This window comes from Heptranchias perlo, chromosome 13, assembly GCF_035084215.1.
Source record: "Heptranchias perlo isolate sHepPer1 chromosome 13, sHepPer1.hap1, whole genome shotgun sequence".
NCBI classification, from domain to species: domain Eukaryota; kingdom Metazoa; phylum Chordata; class Chondrichthyes; order Hexanchiformes; family Hexanchidae; genus Heptranchias; species Heptranchias perlo.
Window position 1 is genome coordinate 21,116,933 of NC_090337.1, and position 18,656 is coordinate 21,135,588.

The window sequence follows — 18,656 nt, forward strand, 5'->3', positions numbered from 1 at the left end:
GTTTTTTATTTTCCCTATTGTAAAAAGTGTTTCTTTTCATCTTTTGGTTCCTTCCCTACCCGTGCATTATTTTTTGATGAAAGCACACAGCTGACCCATTGATCGACAGTGCCAATGTCGCTCTTCACCTTGAGGTAAAGTTGGCCTCTGATATTTTCCCTCTCATTACCTGTGTGGGGAGCATAGCTGTATCCGGGAACTCTTAGTCAGAACCCATTTAAAAGAGTGAAAGTCTGCATAAAGGTAGCCCTTTTAGAGAGAGAATCACCATTAAGGGGTCTTTTAAAAAGGACGCCTCGCCCTGTTTAAAGAATCACCATAACATCCTCCTTTATAAATCCAACAACGAATTATGAACAAAAGATCTTTTTGCTTTTATTTCTTTCTAAAGATTTTATAAAAATATATAAGTGCTGATGAAAACATTGGGAGCCACTGAGATGAGGAGAGACGAACTAATAATGCCGGATAATCAGATTGCCTCAGTGGCTTTATCAAGCCAACTGAGTATTTTAATCCAGCTCCTCCCAATCATTTCCATCCATTATGTAAGGAAAAAATCACTATTTAAACAAAAGGATTGCCATGTTTAGTTTCATTTTTAAAATGGCAGAATTATAGTGACTCATTGAATTATTGCATTCTCCGTTCCTCTTTCAGACTTCCCTACACCAATCTCAGCCGAGAGGTTGGACAGATCTCCTTGAGTTCTGATGAGGTGTCTCAACCTGATGCATTTCCCTCCATTTTCTCTTCCCAGATGACAGACCTACTGTTGTATTTCCAGCATCTGCATACATTTCAGTTTCCAGCACTTGTTGGTCGTTCCTGCAAATCCAGGATTTTTTAATGCCTTTCTTACTCGTTAATCTCGAAACGATATTTAAACAGCTGGAGCAGTAAACAAGAATATATTCTGTCGCTCATCACGTCTCAGCGCTCTCTATAAACACATTACAAGATTCTACATTTACCATCCTGTTCCCTATCAGTTGAAAGGACTCATGCCCAGCTCACCGTCAACCTGTGAATTTAGTAACTCGGGTCGTTATCGGCTCCACTCACCTCAATGCAACACAGTCTATCTGTGTAAATGAACCAGACTCTATTCATTTCAGTGGGGTACCAATCAAATCGCACGGTCTAATAAACCAACTCTGCTCCTTCAATAGATTACCAATCTCTCCGTGTAAATACACTGCCTCTATTCATTTCCAAGAGGTCCCAATGGTTTTCTTCTAAAATCCCCAATCAGCAAACGCTCCGACAATCGATTCCTTCAGTAACACAACCAGGCACTCATTCAAAATGGGCAGAATGTTGGACAAAATTATCACATTTCTGCAGGTGGGCGTGTGCCGGAAGCCTCCTGGTTGCAATTGAGGGATTGAGTCTTGTAAACCACTCTTATTAGAATAAACCCTTCTCCGTTAAAATAACCCCCCGCGTTGTAACAACCCCCAATAGCTTACCCTAGAACAAAGTGGAGACTGAACGGCGATGTTGCTGTGGATCTGGAGCTGACTCCGAATCCCAGTTGATGTGTACCGGTGTCTGGTGCGCAGACCCACAACGAGTCCTTATATCCAAGTCAGCGCTACCCAAAGAACAAGATCAGTTACCTAACAGAGCCAGGTAAAAGCATTCCCATCCCCCGTCCCCAAGGGAGATCCCAGTAATGTACACGTCTGCACAAGTGTGTGCAGCAGGTAATGTAGAAAATTTCTAGCTTTCACCAAAGTGCTCCATATCGCACTCAACTTTATTATTTTTGATGAAAGATGGTATAATTTATTGCAATATACAATTATATGAAGAATCTTCATCAAACAACTCTGTCGCTTTCTGCGTTTGTTGGAAGTGCAGCCCCTAGCTTTGAAGAAAGATGCATTTATATAGCTCTTTATCGGGGCTCTCAGAAACAGCTCAAATACTTCACATTCAATGAATCGCTGACGATTGTTATCTAGGCAAAAGAGACTAGTTTGTACAGCAAGATCCTACAGACAGCGATTAAATAATAACCAGTTAATGTTTTTTTTGTTTGGTGGCGTTAGCCATGAGACAGATAAACCTTCCAGTATCTCTTCAAAATTAAAAATTTCCCACCTAAGCATCTCCATAGCATGTACCATTCCAGCATCAATGGGCTGCTGGGCCTTTACTACTTTAACTGGTCAATAATGAATGTGCAGGAGCCATACTGATTTACTCACCCTTTTTTTTTGCTCATTTCCTCAAAGTGCCTGCTTTACAAGATGGATAGTCGGAGGTCAAGAATCTACCATGTGACCTTATAATTAATGCTCTTACAGCCTTATCTTTAAGAACTGTTACGAGGATTTATGATAGGGCCTTGCTATTTATCATGGAATACCACAAGCAATAGTCCCCCTCTATATCACATACCACCCCTTCACTGAAATCAACAGGACAAACCTATTCAAGTTCCTTGGAAAAATATTAGGCTAGAACTGACAGTGGATTTAATAATTCATTCCTCCCATTAAAAAAAATATTTTTTTTCCCTCCTAATTTAAGCTGTTCTCAATCCCAATGCCACAGATCATTTGTCAGTTGGTACAGAACATGGACAGCCTACTTCCAGGCCTCTGCCTCTCTTGTTTTCGAGCTGGCAGTGAGGAGATGCCCAAGTGTGACATGAGGCAAATCACCCCAATGATTTATGCTACCTCTCTGTAGGCGAGTGTTTGGCCTCTGCTCAAGGACTCAAGCTAAATAAAGGAGAATCACACACATGAATCATCTGCTACTGTCCCGTAGTACAACATATTATAGCACCAAAAAGCTGCTCTCCATTCACACACATATATACTCCAGGAACAGCAAGAGGAGGGTTCAAGTTCTATCAGCAAAACAAACCTACCACTGCATACCTCCAGCTGATACATAATGCACAGTATACAGGGGATCAGATATAAATATCTAAACAGAAATATCAACTTCCACATGAACTGTTTTTAAAGGAGCACTATGCTTTATTTTCTTGACATTCTTAATGTTTAGCCTTCCTTCGATCACTCCGTACCACGTATCTTCCCATGGTGGAAACCCTGTCACCAGGCCTCTGGAAATAATGTTATGGAGCAAACTCCTGGGAGTGTATGAAAATGGACCATAGTGACTTTCCTTGTGACTTTCCCTCTCAGTCAGTGGTAAAGTACACGGCTTCCATTTTCCACCATATCACAAAAGCATAACTGAGATCAGTAATGTACTGTGCAACCATTGCCAGCCTAAATTTTCATGAAGGTAAGGTTGCACCATAACATGCAAAAAGCAAAATGCTGCAGATGCTGGAAGTCTGCAACATAAACAGAAAATGCTGAAAACTCACAGGAGGTCAGTCCGTATCTGTGGAGAGAACAGACAAGTTTGCGGTTCGGGGGTGGACCTTGCTTGAGGGGTTTTCACTACAGTTATGACAGTGGAATGGGAGTAGCTCCGAAGAAATTCCAGCTTCAAGTCTGGTTGCTGAGACATTTAAGCACAGGATGCAGTGCAGAGAAGATTGCTATCTAGTGATCCTTGCTGAAAGGTGAGTGTATATGGATCTTACAAAAGAACAGGAGTAGACTTGAAATTGATACTCCATATAACTGAATAGCCTGCCAATACTCACTGCCTAGACTCACACATGAACAGTGGCCACTTGGGTGAGAAACTAGAGGACTGCAAGCATGCAACATTGCTTCAGAAGAAGTGAAAAGAATTGGGATGGGCAAAGTGAAAGTAATGCTGAGTTTGGGAATTCCCCAATGTGGAGAAATTAAACCTCCATTCCTCATTCTATGGCATTATTTGTTGGTTCTCCTTGGAAGCTATGCTAAACCTTTAAAAAAAACAATGGGTAGTGCCTCAGCTGGAGTATTGTGTTCAATTCTAGATATCATACTTTAGGAAGGATGTCAAGGCCTTAGAGAAAGTGCAGAAGAGATTTACTAGAATGGTATCAGGGATGAGGGACTTCACTTATGTGGAGAGACTGGAGAAGCTGGGGTTGTTCTCCTGAGAGCAGAGAAGGTTAAGAGGAGATTTGATAGAGGTGTTCAAAATCATGAATGGTTTTGATAGAGTAAATAAGGAGAAACTGTTTCCAGTGACAGAAGGGTTGATAACCAAAGGACACAGCTTTAATGTGATCGGCAAAAGAACCAGAGGCGACATGAGGAAACAATTTTTATGCAGAGAGTTGTTATGATCTGGAATGCATCGCCTGAAAGGGCGGTGGAAGCAAATTCAATAATAACTTTCAAAAGGGAATTAGATAAATACTTGAAGGGATAAAAAATTATTGGATTATGGGGAAAGAGCGGGGGAGTGGGACAAATTGGCTAGCTCTACCAAAGAGCTGGCACAGGCATAATGGGCCGAAAGGCCTCCTTCTGTGCTGTAACATACTATGATAATATGATACTTTCTGACATATATTGCACCTATTATTAGAACAGTCTGAGAATGATGCATTCCTGATTATAATATTACACCCTGCACCTCTCGCTATAACACTCGTCGATACACCCAAAACCCTCACTGATATCCCACATCCCTTACTAAAGTATCCTCCACTATCTCTTTTGTCCTTCATTACAACCAATCTTATATACACCATCCAATAATATTATCTGCTATACTCCCTGCCGTCTCCATAACACTCTGATACAGCCTACATCCTTTACAGGGGCATTCACTGATATTACATGTCCTCAGATTACCAATATTATTTAGATTTCTCTTATTAATAGGGAAAATGTATAAAAGGACATATTCTAAAGCAAGTCACTTGCCAGCAGGTGCCACTAATAGTACATTATAGAGAGTATCTAGTACAAAATGGATCCTAAAGGAATAGATGAAGGGGCAAAACCCTCTGGGGAAGGTTAACACCCCTTCCCAACTCAGAATGAAAGGTATCACATACTGAAAAAGCTTGTTTTCATTATACCTTCTGTAATTAATCTCCATACCCAATTCCCTACACCTTAGTCTGGAATATTTTGATGTGGAGATGCCGGTGATGGACTGGGGTTGACAAATGTAAGGACTCTTACAACACCAGGTTATAGTCCAACAGTTTTATTTGAAAATCACAAGCTTTCGGAGGCTTTCTCCTTCGTCAGGTGAAGTGTGGGATTCCTTGAAGGTTACCGCATTTATAGTCAGAGAACAATACCTGGTGATTACAGATAATCTTTCCAACTGCCCGTTGTCAAGGCAATCAAAGTGTTCAGACAGAGAGATGTTACATACAGGACCACCGAATATACAAACGGCCAGAACAAAAGACAGAGAGAGAGAGAGAGAAACATCTGGAAGGAAGAGAAAGAGAGAGAATGACCCGTTGTATTAAAAACAGATAACTTTTTTTCGCTGGTGGGGTTACGTGTAGCTTGACATGAACCCAAGATCCTGGTTGAGGCTGTCCTCGTGGGTGCGGAACTTGGCTATCAATTTCTGCTCGACGATTTTGCGTTGTCGTGTGTCTCGAAGGCCGCCTTGGAGAACGCTTACCCGAAGATCGGTGGCTGAACTTCCTTGACTGCTGAAGTGTTTTGCACAGACATGGGATTTTGTAACATTACATATTTAGTTGGTTTTTTAAAAACACGCAGCTCTAATTGAAATGAGGTTCGTCACATGATTCTGATTCAATGTTTTCTTTCTGAACATAGGCAGGTGTTACTATAAAGAGGCATCAGAAAAACAGCACTGATCAGACAAACAGTAAGATCAAGCTGCACATGAGACTGATATTTCCAGTCAACAGTGTGATTTTCCATCACTGTACGGCTTACTGCTGCCCTTCTACTAAAAGCTCTGTTTCAAAATAGAAAAACTAAGGCAGAGGTCAGTCACTGCAACCCCATATCAGTCTCTGGTCTCTGCACCAACCCCCGCACCCCCCTCCCCCCTCCCCCCACCATCATCAAATATATGGATAGTTTTTCTTTTAAAACAAAAAAGTCATGTTATTACTTTTTTTAATTCAGAAATGTCTTTATAAGATGATCTCTAAAATGTAGCTAGTAAACTCAGACTCCTCGGGTCCTAATTGAGAAAGAACTTAGGTCATCGTAGTGCCTTTCACAACCTCAAGATGTCTCAAAGCAGTTCACAGCCACTGAAGTACTTTCAAAGTGCAGTCACTGTTGTAATGTAGGGAAACATGTCAACCAATATGCATGCAGCAAGGTCCCAGCAACGAAACAGTAATGAAATAAATGACCAGATAATCTGTTTTCGACGTTGGTTGATAAATGTTGGCCAGGACACAGTGAGAACTCCCCTGTTTACCTTTGAATAGTGCCGTGGGATCTTCTATGCCCTCGAGAGGGCAGACAGGGCCATGGTTTAACATCTCATCCGAAAGTCACCACCCCCAACAGTGCAGCATTCCCTCAGTACTGCATTGATTATGTGCTCAAGACTCTGGAGTGGGGCTTGGACCCACAACCTTCTGACTCAAAGGAGAGTGCGCAATCACTGAACCAAGGCTAATACTTAGTCAGAAATAGACCCCCTCCCCTCTCCTAGAAAGATACACACAAAATCCAGTAATGACTGTATGATCCCTTATTAAAGGGGAACTTCAGACTTCAAGTAACTTCTTTATAGAATACCTAAGTACTACTCCACTGTCTAATCCTTATACTATTTAATTTGCATTCCTTTCATCAACACAGGGGAGAAAGAGATTAAAATGAAATCTCTTTCACTTATGGAGAGGAGCCTTTGGTCACCAGGGCAAAATGGGGATAATGTTGTTCTATTTTCTACTGCTAATTAAAATTAGAAAAAAACTTAAAACAAACTAAATTCTAACCCAATTTTAACTCAGGCCAGGAAGTGAGAAAGCGGCAATCCGTCCTGATCTCGGCAGTGTGAGGCCCAGGCAATTTTAACTCTCAGGCCTCATCTGCATGCCCCCAATCAGTTGCCTGACCAGAACCCGCAGGAAATGGCAGCTGGCTGGCAGTTAGAAGTGGAATGTCAGGTGGCAGAAGGCCACCATACCTGTTAGGGCATTTTCTGGCCCCGAATCTTCTTTCCGCTGGGTTCACAAGACTTTCCCGTTCAGGCCACTGGTTAAAATAGCATGACATCATCTGCATATTTAAAGGAGCCCACTGGTTTCCAGCAAGTGTCCTTCCCACCTGCTCAAAGGAGCAGGTTAAAATAGAAGGGAGCGGACAGGATTAAAATCGCCCTTCTATACTCTTGTATAATTTCAACCTACAGCAAACAGTACGACATTATGATCTGTTGCCAAATGGCCGCTAAGGGTGAAGTGGTTGTGGTCACTAAGTGGAAAAGCTTCCACTCCAATACTTGTTTTACTGTGTGAAACATCAAATAGCAGAAACTTCTTATGCAAGAGTTCTTCGTATATTAGGTAAAAGTAATTCGGAGAATAGAATATCCCTTTAAGAACACCATTACCATATTAAAATGAGTAAATTTGTTCCCATGGGCCTCATTAAATGTTTTTGTGAACCTCCTGATCGCAAGGTTGCTATACTTGTCAAAACATGCTTATTGTTGCTTTAACAGCATATTAATGGTCTACTGTATAAAGAATAACAGATGGCTCTGAAATATACTCAAGAGGCTTGGATGATTTCAAAACCTGTAAAAGCAAGTTTCTCACAGTTTGTACACTAATCAAATCCCAGAAAGTTACTGATATTGATATTACAATGTTGCCAATTTTGAATTAAACTCCACCATCTGACTTTGACCATGTGATCACCCCTAATGCTCTGATATCAAAGAGTATTGTGGACAAATGTGAAACTTTACGGTTCAAATTTGCAGAAACTCTTAAAAATAAACTAGCATTGTCACAATTTTTCAGATCTCAAACATACAGAAATCTGTAATAAATAACCTTGATCATCATCACTTGTCTTTATGGCTCTCCAGGAAAACAAAATCAGTGACTGACTCATCTCCAGGATGCTCTTTCCCATATTCCAGATCTTGATATGAGCAGGAATCTCAAAAAAGGGCAACTGCCTTCTCCTGAAGAAAGTGGAGAAAAACAAGGGTCCAACAGATATTTAAATATAAACCAGGCTTTTGAGGCTAAACTTGCAAAAAAAAATGTTTAGTTGACTGATGTTCACAAAATGTATGAGTCTTGCTTGAGAGGGCTCAACATGCATTTATTGTAAGATGCACCAAGAATTCAATTGCTTTACAAAAATGTCAAATGGCTAAATGCTTAGAATCCAAGTGGATGGTTTGCCACAACTCCTCCCTTGGCCACAAGCTCTTTTGATATAGCCTTCATGTTGCTGATGACCTGCATGCTGGACTCAGACTTTAGTGCATTCAGATTGTTGGTTATACGAGCAAATGCCTGAAATAAAGACAGAAAATTAGTTAAATCACTGCATGCATTTTCCAAATAGCATTCAAGCAAATCAGAACGTGCACAGGGGATCATTATTTTTGATTGTGTTGTAATGTAGCATTCCTGGAGACACAGAACACATCATAAAGGTGACCATGTATCCTTTCTAGTGAGGAATATATTTTGGGTTTTTTTTAAGAATAAAGGGGTAATTGCTAATATATTGTAACAAAAAATCAAAATTAGTTAGTATTAACAAAAGGAAACAATAATCAGAATCCATTTGTTATAATATTGCTTTATAGAATACATTAAAGTCTACATGCTCGTAATTGTAAGTATTTCTAGAATTAATACAACCTTATCCTTAAAAGTTGGCGTAGTGGAGCTGGTTGCCTCACCTTCCTCTGGGATGATGGTGTTAGTCTCCTGAGATGTCAGGGTGATGAACCTCTGTCTGTGGAGGTACTATCCGTTCCTCCTGAATCCCCTGCTCCTGGGTTAATTCACATTCTGCACTGGTAGTTTTATTTGGACCAGCTGGCTTATATCTCGACCCTTGATCTTAGGGAAATGTACATCTAGGTGATGCACTTATATCTGCCTGTACCAAACTGACACAGCTGTAAATTTTCAACTTTTTGTAATCTCTCTCTCTCTCTCTCATCCTTTCAGAGTCTGATGTAAGGAATCTTACAACACCAGGTTATAGTCCAACTGTTTTATTTGAAAATCACAAGCTTTCGGAGGCTTTCTCCTTCGTCAGGTGAGCGAGTGTGGGATTCCATGGAAGGTTACCGCATTTATAGTCAGAGAACAATACCTGGTGATTACAGATAATCTTTCCAACTGCCCGTTGTCAAGGCAATCAAAGTGTTCAGACAGAGTGATGATACCTACAGGACCACCGAATACACAAACGGCCAGAACAAAAGAAGGACAGAGAGAGAGAGAGAAACATCCGAAAGGAAGAGAAAGACAGAGAATGACCCGTTGTGTTAAAAAGAGAACTTTTTTCGCTGGTGGGGTTACGTGTAGCGTGACATGAGCCCAAGATCCCAGTTGAGGCCGTCCTCATGGGTGCGGAACTTGGCTATCAATTTCTGTTCGACGAATTTGCGTTGTCGTGTGTCTCGAAGGCCGCCTTGGAGAACGCTTACCCGAAGATCGGTGGCTGAATGTCCTTGACTGCTGAAGTGTTCCCCGACTGGGAGGGAACCCTCCTGTCTGGCAATTGTTGCGCGGTGTCCGTTCATCCATTGTCGCAGTGTCTGCATGGTCTCGCTAATGTACCATGCTCCGGGGCATCCTTTCCTGCAACGTATGAGGTAGACAACGTTGGCCGAGTCACAGGAGTATGAACCATGTACCTGGTGGGTGGTGTCCTCTCGTGTGATGGTGGTGTCTGTGTCGTTGATCTGGCATGTCTTGCAGAGGTTGCCGTGGCAGGGTTGTGTGGTGTCGTGGACGCTGTTCTCCTGAAAGCTGGGTAATTTGCTGCGAACGATGGTCTGTTTGAGGTTGGGTGGCTGTTTGAAGGCGAGTAGTGGAGGCGTGGGGATGACCTTAGCGAGGTGTTCGTCGTCATCGATGACATGTTGAAGGCTGCGGAGAACATGGTGTAGTTTCTCCGCTCCGGGGAAGTACTGGACGACGAAGGGTACTCTGTTGGTTGCGTCCCGTGTTAGTCTTCTGAGGAGGTCGCTGCGATTTTACGCTGTGGCCCGTCGGAACTGTCGATTGACGAGTCGAGCGTCATATCCCGTACTTACGAGGGCGTCTTTCAGCGTCTGTAGTTGTCCATCGCGTTCCTCCTCGTCTGAGCAGATCCTGTGTATTCACAGGGCCTGTCCATAGGGGATGGCCTCTTTGACGTGGTTAGGGTGGGAGCTGGAAAAGTGGAGCATCGTGAGGTTGTCCGTGGGCTTGCGGTAGAGTGAGGTGCTGAGGTGCCCGTCTTTGATGGAGATTCGTGTGTCCAAGAAAGAAACCGATTCTGAGGAGTAGTCCATGGTGAGCTTGATGGTGGGATGGAACTTGTTGATGTTATCGTGTAGTCTCTTCAGCGATTCTTCGCCATGGGTCCATAGGAAGAAAATGTCGTCGATGTATCTGGTGTATAGCATTGGTTGGAGGTCCTGTGCAGTGAAGAAGTCCTGCTCGAACTTGTGCATGAAAATGTTGGCGTATTGGGGTGCGAATTTGGTCCCCATGGCTGTTCCGTGTGTTTGGGTAAAGAACTGGTTGTCGAAGGTGAAGACATTGTGATCCAGGATGAAGCGGATGAGTTGTAGGATGGCGTCTGGGGATTGGCTGTAGTCTGAGGCTGCCTTGCTCAGAGATGCACTTTCTGCCTCTTGCAGAGACACCCTTGTACATACACTAGACAAAGAACTCCTGTCGTAACATAATATTATCATGTAAAGCTTAAAGCTACCTAAAAACTTCTACTTCCACTAAAACACCAAGTTGTATATCCTTGATTCTCAAAGAAACCTCCTCAGTTTTTTCATGAACCAATCTGAGTGACACATGTATTAAAAAAGTTCACCCCATCAGGAATCAATCATCTCAAACAGCCTTATTAGTACCCATCAAAAGCAAAATATTGCGAATGCTGGGAATCTGAAATAAAAAACAGAAAATGCGAGAAATACTCAGCAAGTCAAGCAGCATCTGTGGAGAAAGAAACAAACATAACGTTTCAGGTCAATGACCCTTCTGACGAAAGGTCATCGACCTGATACGTTAACTCTGTTTCTTTCTCCACAGATGCTGCCTGACTTGCTGAGTATTTCCAGCATTTTCTGTTTTTATTATTAGTACCATGATAGCCTCAGGTTAATGAAGCACCAGAATCCAGACATTCCAGGTGGCATTTTCACTCTCCTAACTTCTCCATTTTCTTTTTTATCAAAGAGCCTTACACTTTCAGATTAGGAATGACATTTTTTATTTCCTAACAAGCTATCTTTGAGCCTGTGGCCTTGATTACTTGTGTCTCCCAATTCTTGTAAGGAATGCTTTGATTCACATAAGCATTGATGGTTGTAATTAGCTTTAGCTTTTTGGGTTTCACAGATGTTGGCGTAAAGATTGGCTGACACCACACCTGTTATACAGGCATAAAACAGGCACCAAAACATCCAATCTGGTGGGGGAACTGCACGCGCACATTCCATGCTGGAAGTGCGCCACCCACCGCATTGGTAAATGCAGAAAACGAGGCATCTGGGGCCCACACCTGAAACAGGCATTAGGCCTGTTGCATATGCAAATAAGGGGCCAAATGCCTCTTTGCAAAAATGGTCTGCCCTCAAGACAGCCGGCACCGGACAGGCTGCTTTCAGGAAAGCATGGTGTACATGCACCCTAACCAGCAGTCCTTAAAAGGGACCACTTGAGGCCACCACCAAAAAGGTAAGTTTGTTAAAAAAGTACTTTCCGGCTGAAGAACGTTATCAGCTCCCACTCGATCCCTCCTATTCGCTTCCCCCATCTCCTGATCACCCTCCTCCCTCCTGATCGCTCCAAATCACCCCTCTCCATACCAATTGCTTCCCCCCTCTCCCGATCACTTCTCACCATCCTGATTGCCTCCCACTCCTCCCAGGGCCTACCTGAAATCAAATGCTGATTCACCGGTGAGCTAGCCTGAGGATATCCAGCACACATCTGTAGCTCACCAGTCTAATTTAAATGTGCCCCGAGACCCAATATCAGGTGTACCTCAGGCCTACCTGTTCCGGCACATGATCGTTCCCAATGAAGTAGTCATCGTTGTAATGTAGGGAAACGTGGCAGCCAAATTGCACAAACGGAGGTGCCTCAAATGAGATAAATTACCAAATAATCTGTTTTAGTAATGTTGGGTGAGGGATAAATGTTGGCCAGGGAGAACTCCACTGCTCTTCTTCAAAATGCATCATGGGGTCTTGTTCTCAGAGGGCAGATGGAGCCTCAGTTTAATATCTCATGCAAAGGATGGCACCACCGACAGTGCAGCATTCCCTCAGTGCTGTACTCAAGTATTGGCATTGATTTTGAGCTCAAATGTCTGCAGTAGGGCTTGAATCCACTACCTTCTGACTCAGAAGCAAAAGTGCTACCACTGAATCAAGGCTGACACTTGTATGTACAAAAAAGGACACATACGGCAATCTTGATGGCATTGCAAGTTGATCTAACCCTGACGAGGGCTGCAAACACTCTGTTTGTATAGTAGAAGTTCAATGCAATTGTTACTTTAACTGCCAATGGAACAGCAGTCCTAAAAGATAAATAGGTCTGCAGATCCTTTTCTAAGAGGTGACTTAGGAGAATTAGGAGTCTTATCTTAGGTCCAGGTCATTAAACTTCTACCTACATTTCAGCCAGGTCCTTGCTGCAATGCTCCTGGCATTGACCTGTTTAGCCACCTCCCACCTCTTGCCGGGATACTTGTCAGGAGACCCTTCTGCGGCTGCCCCCTCTCCCACTTGCTGGGACAAGCGCCTCCCTCCTCTTACAAACCCCCTCCATGATGCAGCATCTGAGAACCTGGGGGCCCTAGCATTACTAGCTGTTCCTGCCATTTTCAATGATCACAACAGAATTGAAGTTGCCTGCATCTCCCCTTTAAAGGTGCAGGTGCCTTTAAATGGCATCGGTGGATGCTTAATATCCACTCTCCCCCACCCATTAGACAAGCTGCCAAATAAGCAGCGTGAGTAGTGGCGACAGTTCATCTGTTTTAATCAAATATTGTTCATGCCTCTTGCCCACATGAGCGGGCGCACGGAGCAACTGTTCTGCACACTTTCCGACCAACTACGGACCAGACAAATTTTTCCCCCTTAACACCTATCCCTGCTTAAAAACAACTAGCACAAATCATTTGCTAAAATCGAGTTTCTATCAGAGAACAATGGTACAGGAATCTCACCTCAAGGCACCAGGTTTCACAGAGAACTTTCTCATGTTGAGCTGCTGGGTGCCTTTGGTCAAGAGCGCGAGATGCCCTGGAATACAAGTGAAGAGTAAATAAGTTTCGTAATAAGTTACTGAAATAAAATAAAGTATTGAGAGGATAACATTTCAGTGATTCTGATGAAACCACAATGGAGATTATAGGATTTTGTGTTCCTAGCATAGATCTTTACCTAGGAGCATAGGTACAAGGGTAGGCCATTCAGCCCCTCAAGTCTGTTCCACCATTTAATTAATACAGATCAGCCATGATCTTAACTCCATCTACCCACCTTGGTTGCGTAACCCTCAATACCTTTGCCCAACAAAAACCTATCAAACTCAGTTCTGAAATATTCAGTTGACCTAACAGTTCCAGGGCCGAGTTTCCACTAGATCGCGTTGGCTTTTTAAGCGCAAAACATCGCTGAATTTCGATCTACACTGGGCGTAATTTATGCCGAGCTTAATTCGAGTTTCCACGATGTTTTGCGCTGGCTAAAAAAAAAAATTGGCTGAAGCCAGTCCTGCCACAAAACTGACCACGCCCCCCCTTGGCCACATCAAGGATGGTGTGTTTCCGTCGATTGCGCCCGCCTGCAACCATTCAAGGAGAGTTTCAAAATTAAGCTCGCTTTCTTAGGCTCAAAGGCACGGTTTCAATGTTTCTAAATATTAAGAAATATTTAACTTACTAAGAGACTGACTAGTGTACACCAATGAAAGTAGTAAATGGTTCAGTATAGTTCTTTTAAAAAATCATTTTCAGTGATTTAAAATCAGCTTACTCGCAGATGGAGGACTAGACACTCTTACTAAGAATGCTTATTGTTTCTAATCAACTCATTTTCAGCTGTATTAATATAACTGCACCAGGTTACCGCTCTTAAATACATCTTAAAAACATCGATGAATATTTTTATTGCAAAAAATATTAAACGATTACACTCTATTAAGTTGCCAGATTGCACTGATTCATGGAAGATTTTATGTTTGTGATTATATAATGCATTTTAGCGGAAACTCGCAATAAAACCCAGCCGGTGCAATTTTCGGGCGCGGCAAATGCTGATTGTGCCCAAAGTGGAAATTCAGGGCTCAGATTTCCACTACCCTTTGTGTGAAGAACTGCTTCCTGACAACACCATTGAACTGCCTAGCTCTAATTTTAAGGTTATGCCCCCTTGTTCTGGACTCCCCCACCAGAGGATCTAGTCCTTCTCTATCTGCCCTATCAAATCCTTTAATCATCTTAAACATCTCAATTAGATCACTCCTCAATCTTCTATAAGCAAGGGAATACAAGCCGAGTCGATGCAACTTGTCTTCATAATTTAACCCTTTTAGCCCCGGTATCATTCTGGTGAATCTGCGCTGTAGCCTCTCCAAGGCCAGTATATCCTTCCTGAACTGCGGGGCCCAGAACTAAACACAGTATTCCAGATGAGGTCTAACCAGAGATTTATATAAATGCAACATAACTTCCACTCTTTGTATTTCAGTCCCCTTGAGGTAAAGGCCAACATTCCATTAGCCTTTTAAATAATTTTTTGTACCTGTCCACTAGTTTTTAAGTGATTTCTGTACTTGGACCCCATAATCTCTCTGCTCTTCCACAGTTCCTAGTGTCTCACCATATAGAAAATACTCTGATCTATCTTTCTTAGGTCCAAAGTGGATGACCTCACACTTCCCCACATTAAACGCCATCTGCCACAGTTTTGCCCACTAACTTAATTTATCAATTTCCCTTTGCAACTTTCTGCTCCCATCTACACTATTTACTGTGCCACCTAGCTTTGTGTCACTTAAATACAGTACATTGTACAATTTATAATATATATTGTAACACAGCATAGACATTCCACGGATTCTAAAATACATTGCACCATATGCTCTTTGTAAAACATTGTACATTTTATGCTATATATTGTTATAAGAACATAAGAAATAGGAGCAGGAGTAGGCCAATCGGCCCCTCGAGCCTGCTCCGCCATTCAATAAGATCATGGCTGATCTGATCCTAACCTCAAATCTAAATTCATGTCCAATTTCCTGCCCGCTCCCCGTAACCCCTAATTCCCTTTACTTCGAGGAAACTGTCTATTTCTGTTTTAAATTTATTTAATGATGTAGCTTCCACAGCTTCCTGGGGCAGCAAATTCCACAGACCTACCTACCCTCTGAGTGAAGAAGTTTCTCCTCATCTCAGTTTTGAAAGAGCAGCCCCTTATTCTAAGATTATGCCCCCTAGTTCTAGTTTCACCCATCCTTGGGAACATCCTTACCGCATCCACCCGATCAAGCCCCTTCACAATCTTATATGTTTCAATAAGATCGCCTCTCATTCTTCTGAACTCCAATGAGTGGAGTCCCAATCTACTCAACCTCTCCTCATATGTCCACCCCCTCATCCCCGGGATTAACCAAGTGAACCTTCTTTGTACTGCCTCGAGAGCAAGTATGTCTTTTCTTAAGTATGGACACCAAAACTGTATGCAGTATTCCAGGTGCGGTCTCACCAATACCTTATATAACTGCAGCAATACCTCCCTGTTTTTATATTCTATCCCCCTAGCAATAAAAGCCAACATTCCGTTGGCCTTCTTGATCACCTGCTGCACCTGCATACTAACTTTTTGATTTTCTTGCACTAGGAACCCCAGATCCCTTTGTACTGCAGTACTTTCCAGTTTCTCGCCATTAAGATAATAACTTGCTCTCTGATTTTTCCTGCCAAAGTGCATAACCTCACATTTTCCAATATTGTATTGCATCTGCCAAATCTCCGCCCACTCACCCAGCCTGTCTATATCCCCTTGTAGGTTTATTATGTCCTCCTCACTCTCTACTTTTCCCTCCCACCTTTGTATCATCTGCAAACTTTGATATGTTACACTCGGTCCCCTCCTCCAAATCGTTAATATAGATTGTAAAGAGTTGGGGACCCAGCACCGACCCCTGTGGAACACCACTGGCTACTGGTTGCCAGTCCGAGAATGAACCATATATCCCAACTCTCTGCTTCCTGTTAGATAACCAATCCTCCACCCATGCTAGAATATTACCCCCAATCCAGTGATTCTTTATCTTGAGCAATAATCTTTTATGTGGCACCTTGTCGAATGCCTTCTGGAAGTCTAAATACACTACGTCCACTGGTTCCCCTTTATCCACCCTGTACGTTATGTCCTCAAAGAACTCAAGCAAATTTGTCAGACACGACTTCCCCTCCGTAAAGCCATGCTGACTTTGTCCTATTAAATTATGTTTATCCAAATGTTCCGCTACTGTCTCCTTAATAATAGACTCCAAAATTTTACCCACCACAGATGTTAGGCTAACTGGTCTATAATTTCCAGCCTTCTGCCTACTACCCTTTTTAAATAAGGGTGTTACATTAGCAATTTTCCAATCTGCCGGGACCTTTGCAGAGTCCACAGAATTTTGGAAAATTATTACCAAAGCATCCACAATCCCTACTGCCTCTTCCCTCAAGACCCTAGGATGTAAGCCATCAGGTCCAGGGGATTTATCCGCCTTGAGTCCCATTAATTTACTGAGTACCAATTCCTTAGTGATTTCAATCTTATTTAGCTCCTCCCCCCCCTAGAGCCCCCTGTTTGTCCAGTGTTGGGATATTCTTAGTGTCCTCTACCGTAAAGACTGAAACAAAATATTTGTTCAGCATTTTTGCCATCTCCATGTTTCCCACCATTAGTTTCCCGGTCTCATCCTCTAAGGGACCTACGTTTGCCTTAGCCACCCTTTTTCTTTTTATATAACTGTAGAAACTCTTGCTATCTGTTTTTATATTTTTTGCTAATTTATTTTCATAATCTATCTTCCCTTAATCAATCCTTTAGTTACTTTTTGCTGTCTTTTGAAGACTTCCCAATCTTCTATCCTCCCACTAAGTTTGGCTACCTTATATGTCCTTGTTTATAGTCGGATACTATCCTTAATTTCTTTGCTTAGCCACGGATGGCTGTCATTTCTTTTACACCCTTTTTTCCTCAGTGGAATATATTTTTTCTGAAGGTTGTAAAATAACTCCTTAAATGAACACCACTGCTCATGTACCGTCTTACCCTTTAGTCTATTTTCCCAGTCCACTTTAATCAATTCCGCTCTCATACCATCATAGTCTCCTTTATTCAAGCTCAGTACGCTTGTTTGAGAACCAACCTTCTCACCCTCTAATTGGATATGGAATGTAACCATGTTATGGTCACTCATTCCAAGGGGATCCTTAACTAGGACATTATTAATTAATCCTGGCTCATTACACAGGACCAGGTCCAAGGTTGCCTGCCCCCTTGTAGGATCAGTTACATACTGCTCAAGAAATCCATCCCTAATACACTCAATAAACTCTTCCTCAAGGCTGCCCTGCCCAATTTGATTTGTCCAGTTAATATGATAGTTAAAATCCCCCATAATTATAGCTGTTCCCTTATTACATGCCCCGACTATTTCCTGATTAATACTTCTACCAGCAGAGTTGCAACTATTCGGAGGCCTATATACTACGCCCACTAGTGTTTTTTTCCCCTTATTATTCCTTATCTCTACCCAAACTGTTTCATTGTCCTGATCTTTTGTCCCAATATCATTTCTCTGTATTACAGTGATTCTTTCCTTTATTAACATAGCCACCTCACCTCCCCTTCCTTCCTGCCTGTCCTTCCTGATTGTTAAATACCCTGGCATATTTAATTCCCAGTCGTTGTCACCCTGCAGCCATGTTTCTGTAATGGCCACAAGATCATACCCATACGTAGTTATTTGTGCCGTTAACTCATCCATTTTGTTACGAATGCTACGTGCATTCAGATAAAGAACTTTCAAATATGTTTTGTGACACTTAGTTCCTGCTTTTTCCTTTTTTAACACTTTACCTTTTACTCCATACCTTCTGTCCCTTCCTGACACGCTTTCCTCTGTCTCCCTGCTCAGGTTCCCAACCCCCTGCCACAGCTTTGATGCTGGGTTAATCGCCTTGCGCCTTCTAGTTTTTATTTTATCTGTCGTGCCTAAAGTACACTTTCTTTCTGCTGCTCTACGCTTTTCCCTTTCACTTGTTCTTGAACAACTGTTTGTACTATTTGTATTGTAGATTTCCCTTGGGTCTTCCCCTCTCGTGCTGCTCTCAACTTTATTCTCTTCTGACTCCCCGCTCAGGTTCCCATCCCCCCGCCACTCTAGTTTAAACCTTCCCCAACAGCACTAGCAAACACCCCTGCGAGGACATTGGTTCCGGTCCTGCTCGGGTGTAACCCGTCACGCTTGTACAGGTCCCACCTTCCCCAGAACCGGTCCCAATGTCCCA

At 42.5% G+C, this 18,656-nt stretch overlaps 1 protein-coding gene across 1 annotated transcript in view; it reads right to left on the reverse strand.

Annotated features, from left to right (window-relative positions):
* Positions 1-8,177: 8,177 nt before the first annotated feature.
* The window catches only part of acadvl (acyl-CoA dehydrogenase very long chain), a 71,119-nt gene continuing 60,640 nt past the window's right edge, over positions 8,178-18,656 (reverse strand). Inside the window, exons 18-19 of the mRNA XM_067995741.1 lie at positions 13,302-13,377; positions 8,178-8,383 (exon numbers count right to left, since the gene is read on the reverse strand). Coding sequence (XP_067851842.1) covers positions 8,246-8,383; positions 13,302-13,377 — 214 coding nt within the window. The 3' untranslated portion in view covers positions 8,178-8,245. The remainder of the gene's footprint in view (positions 8,384-13,301; positions 13,378-18,656) is intronic.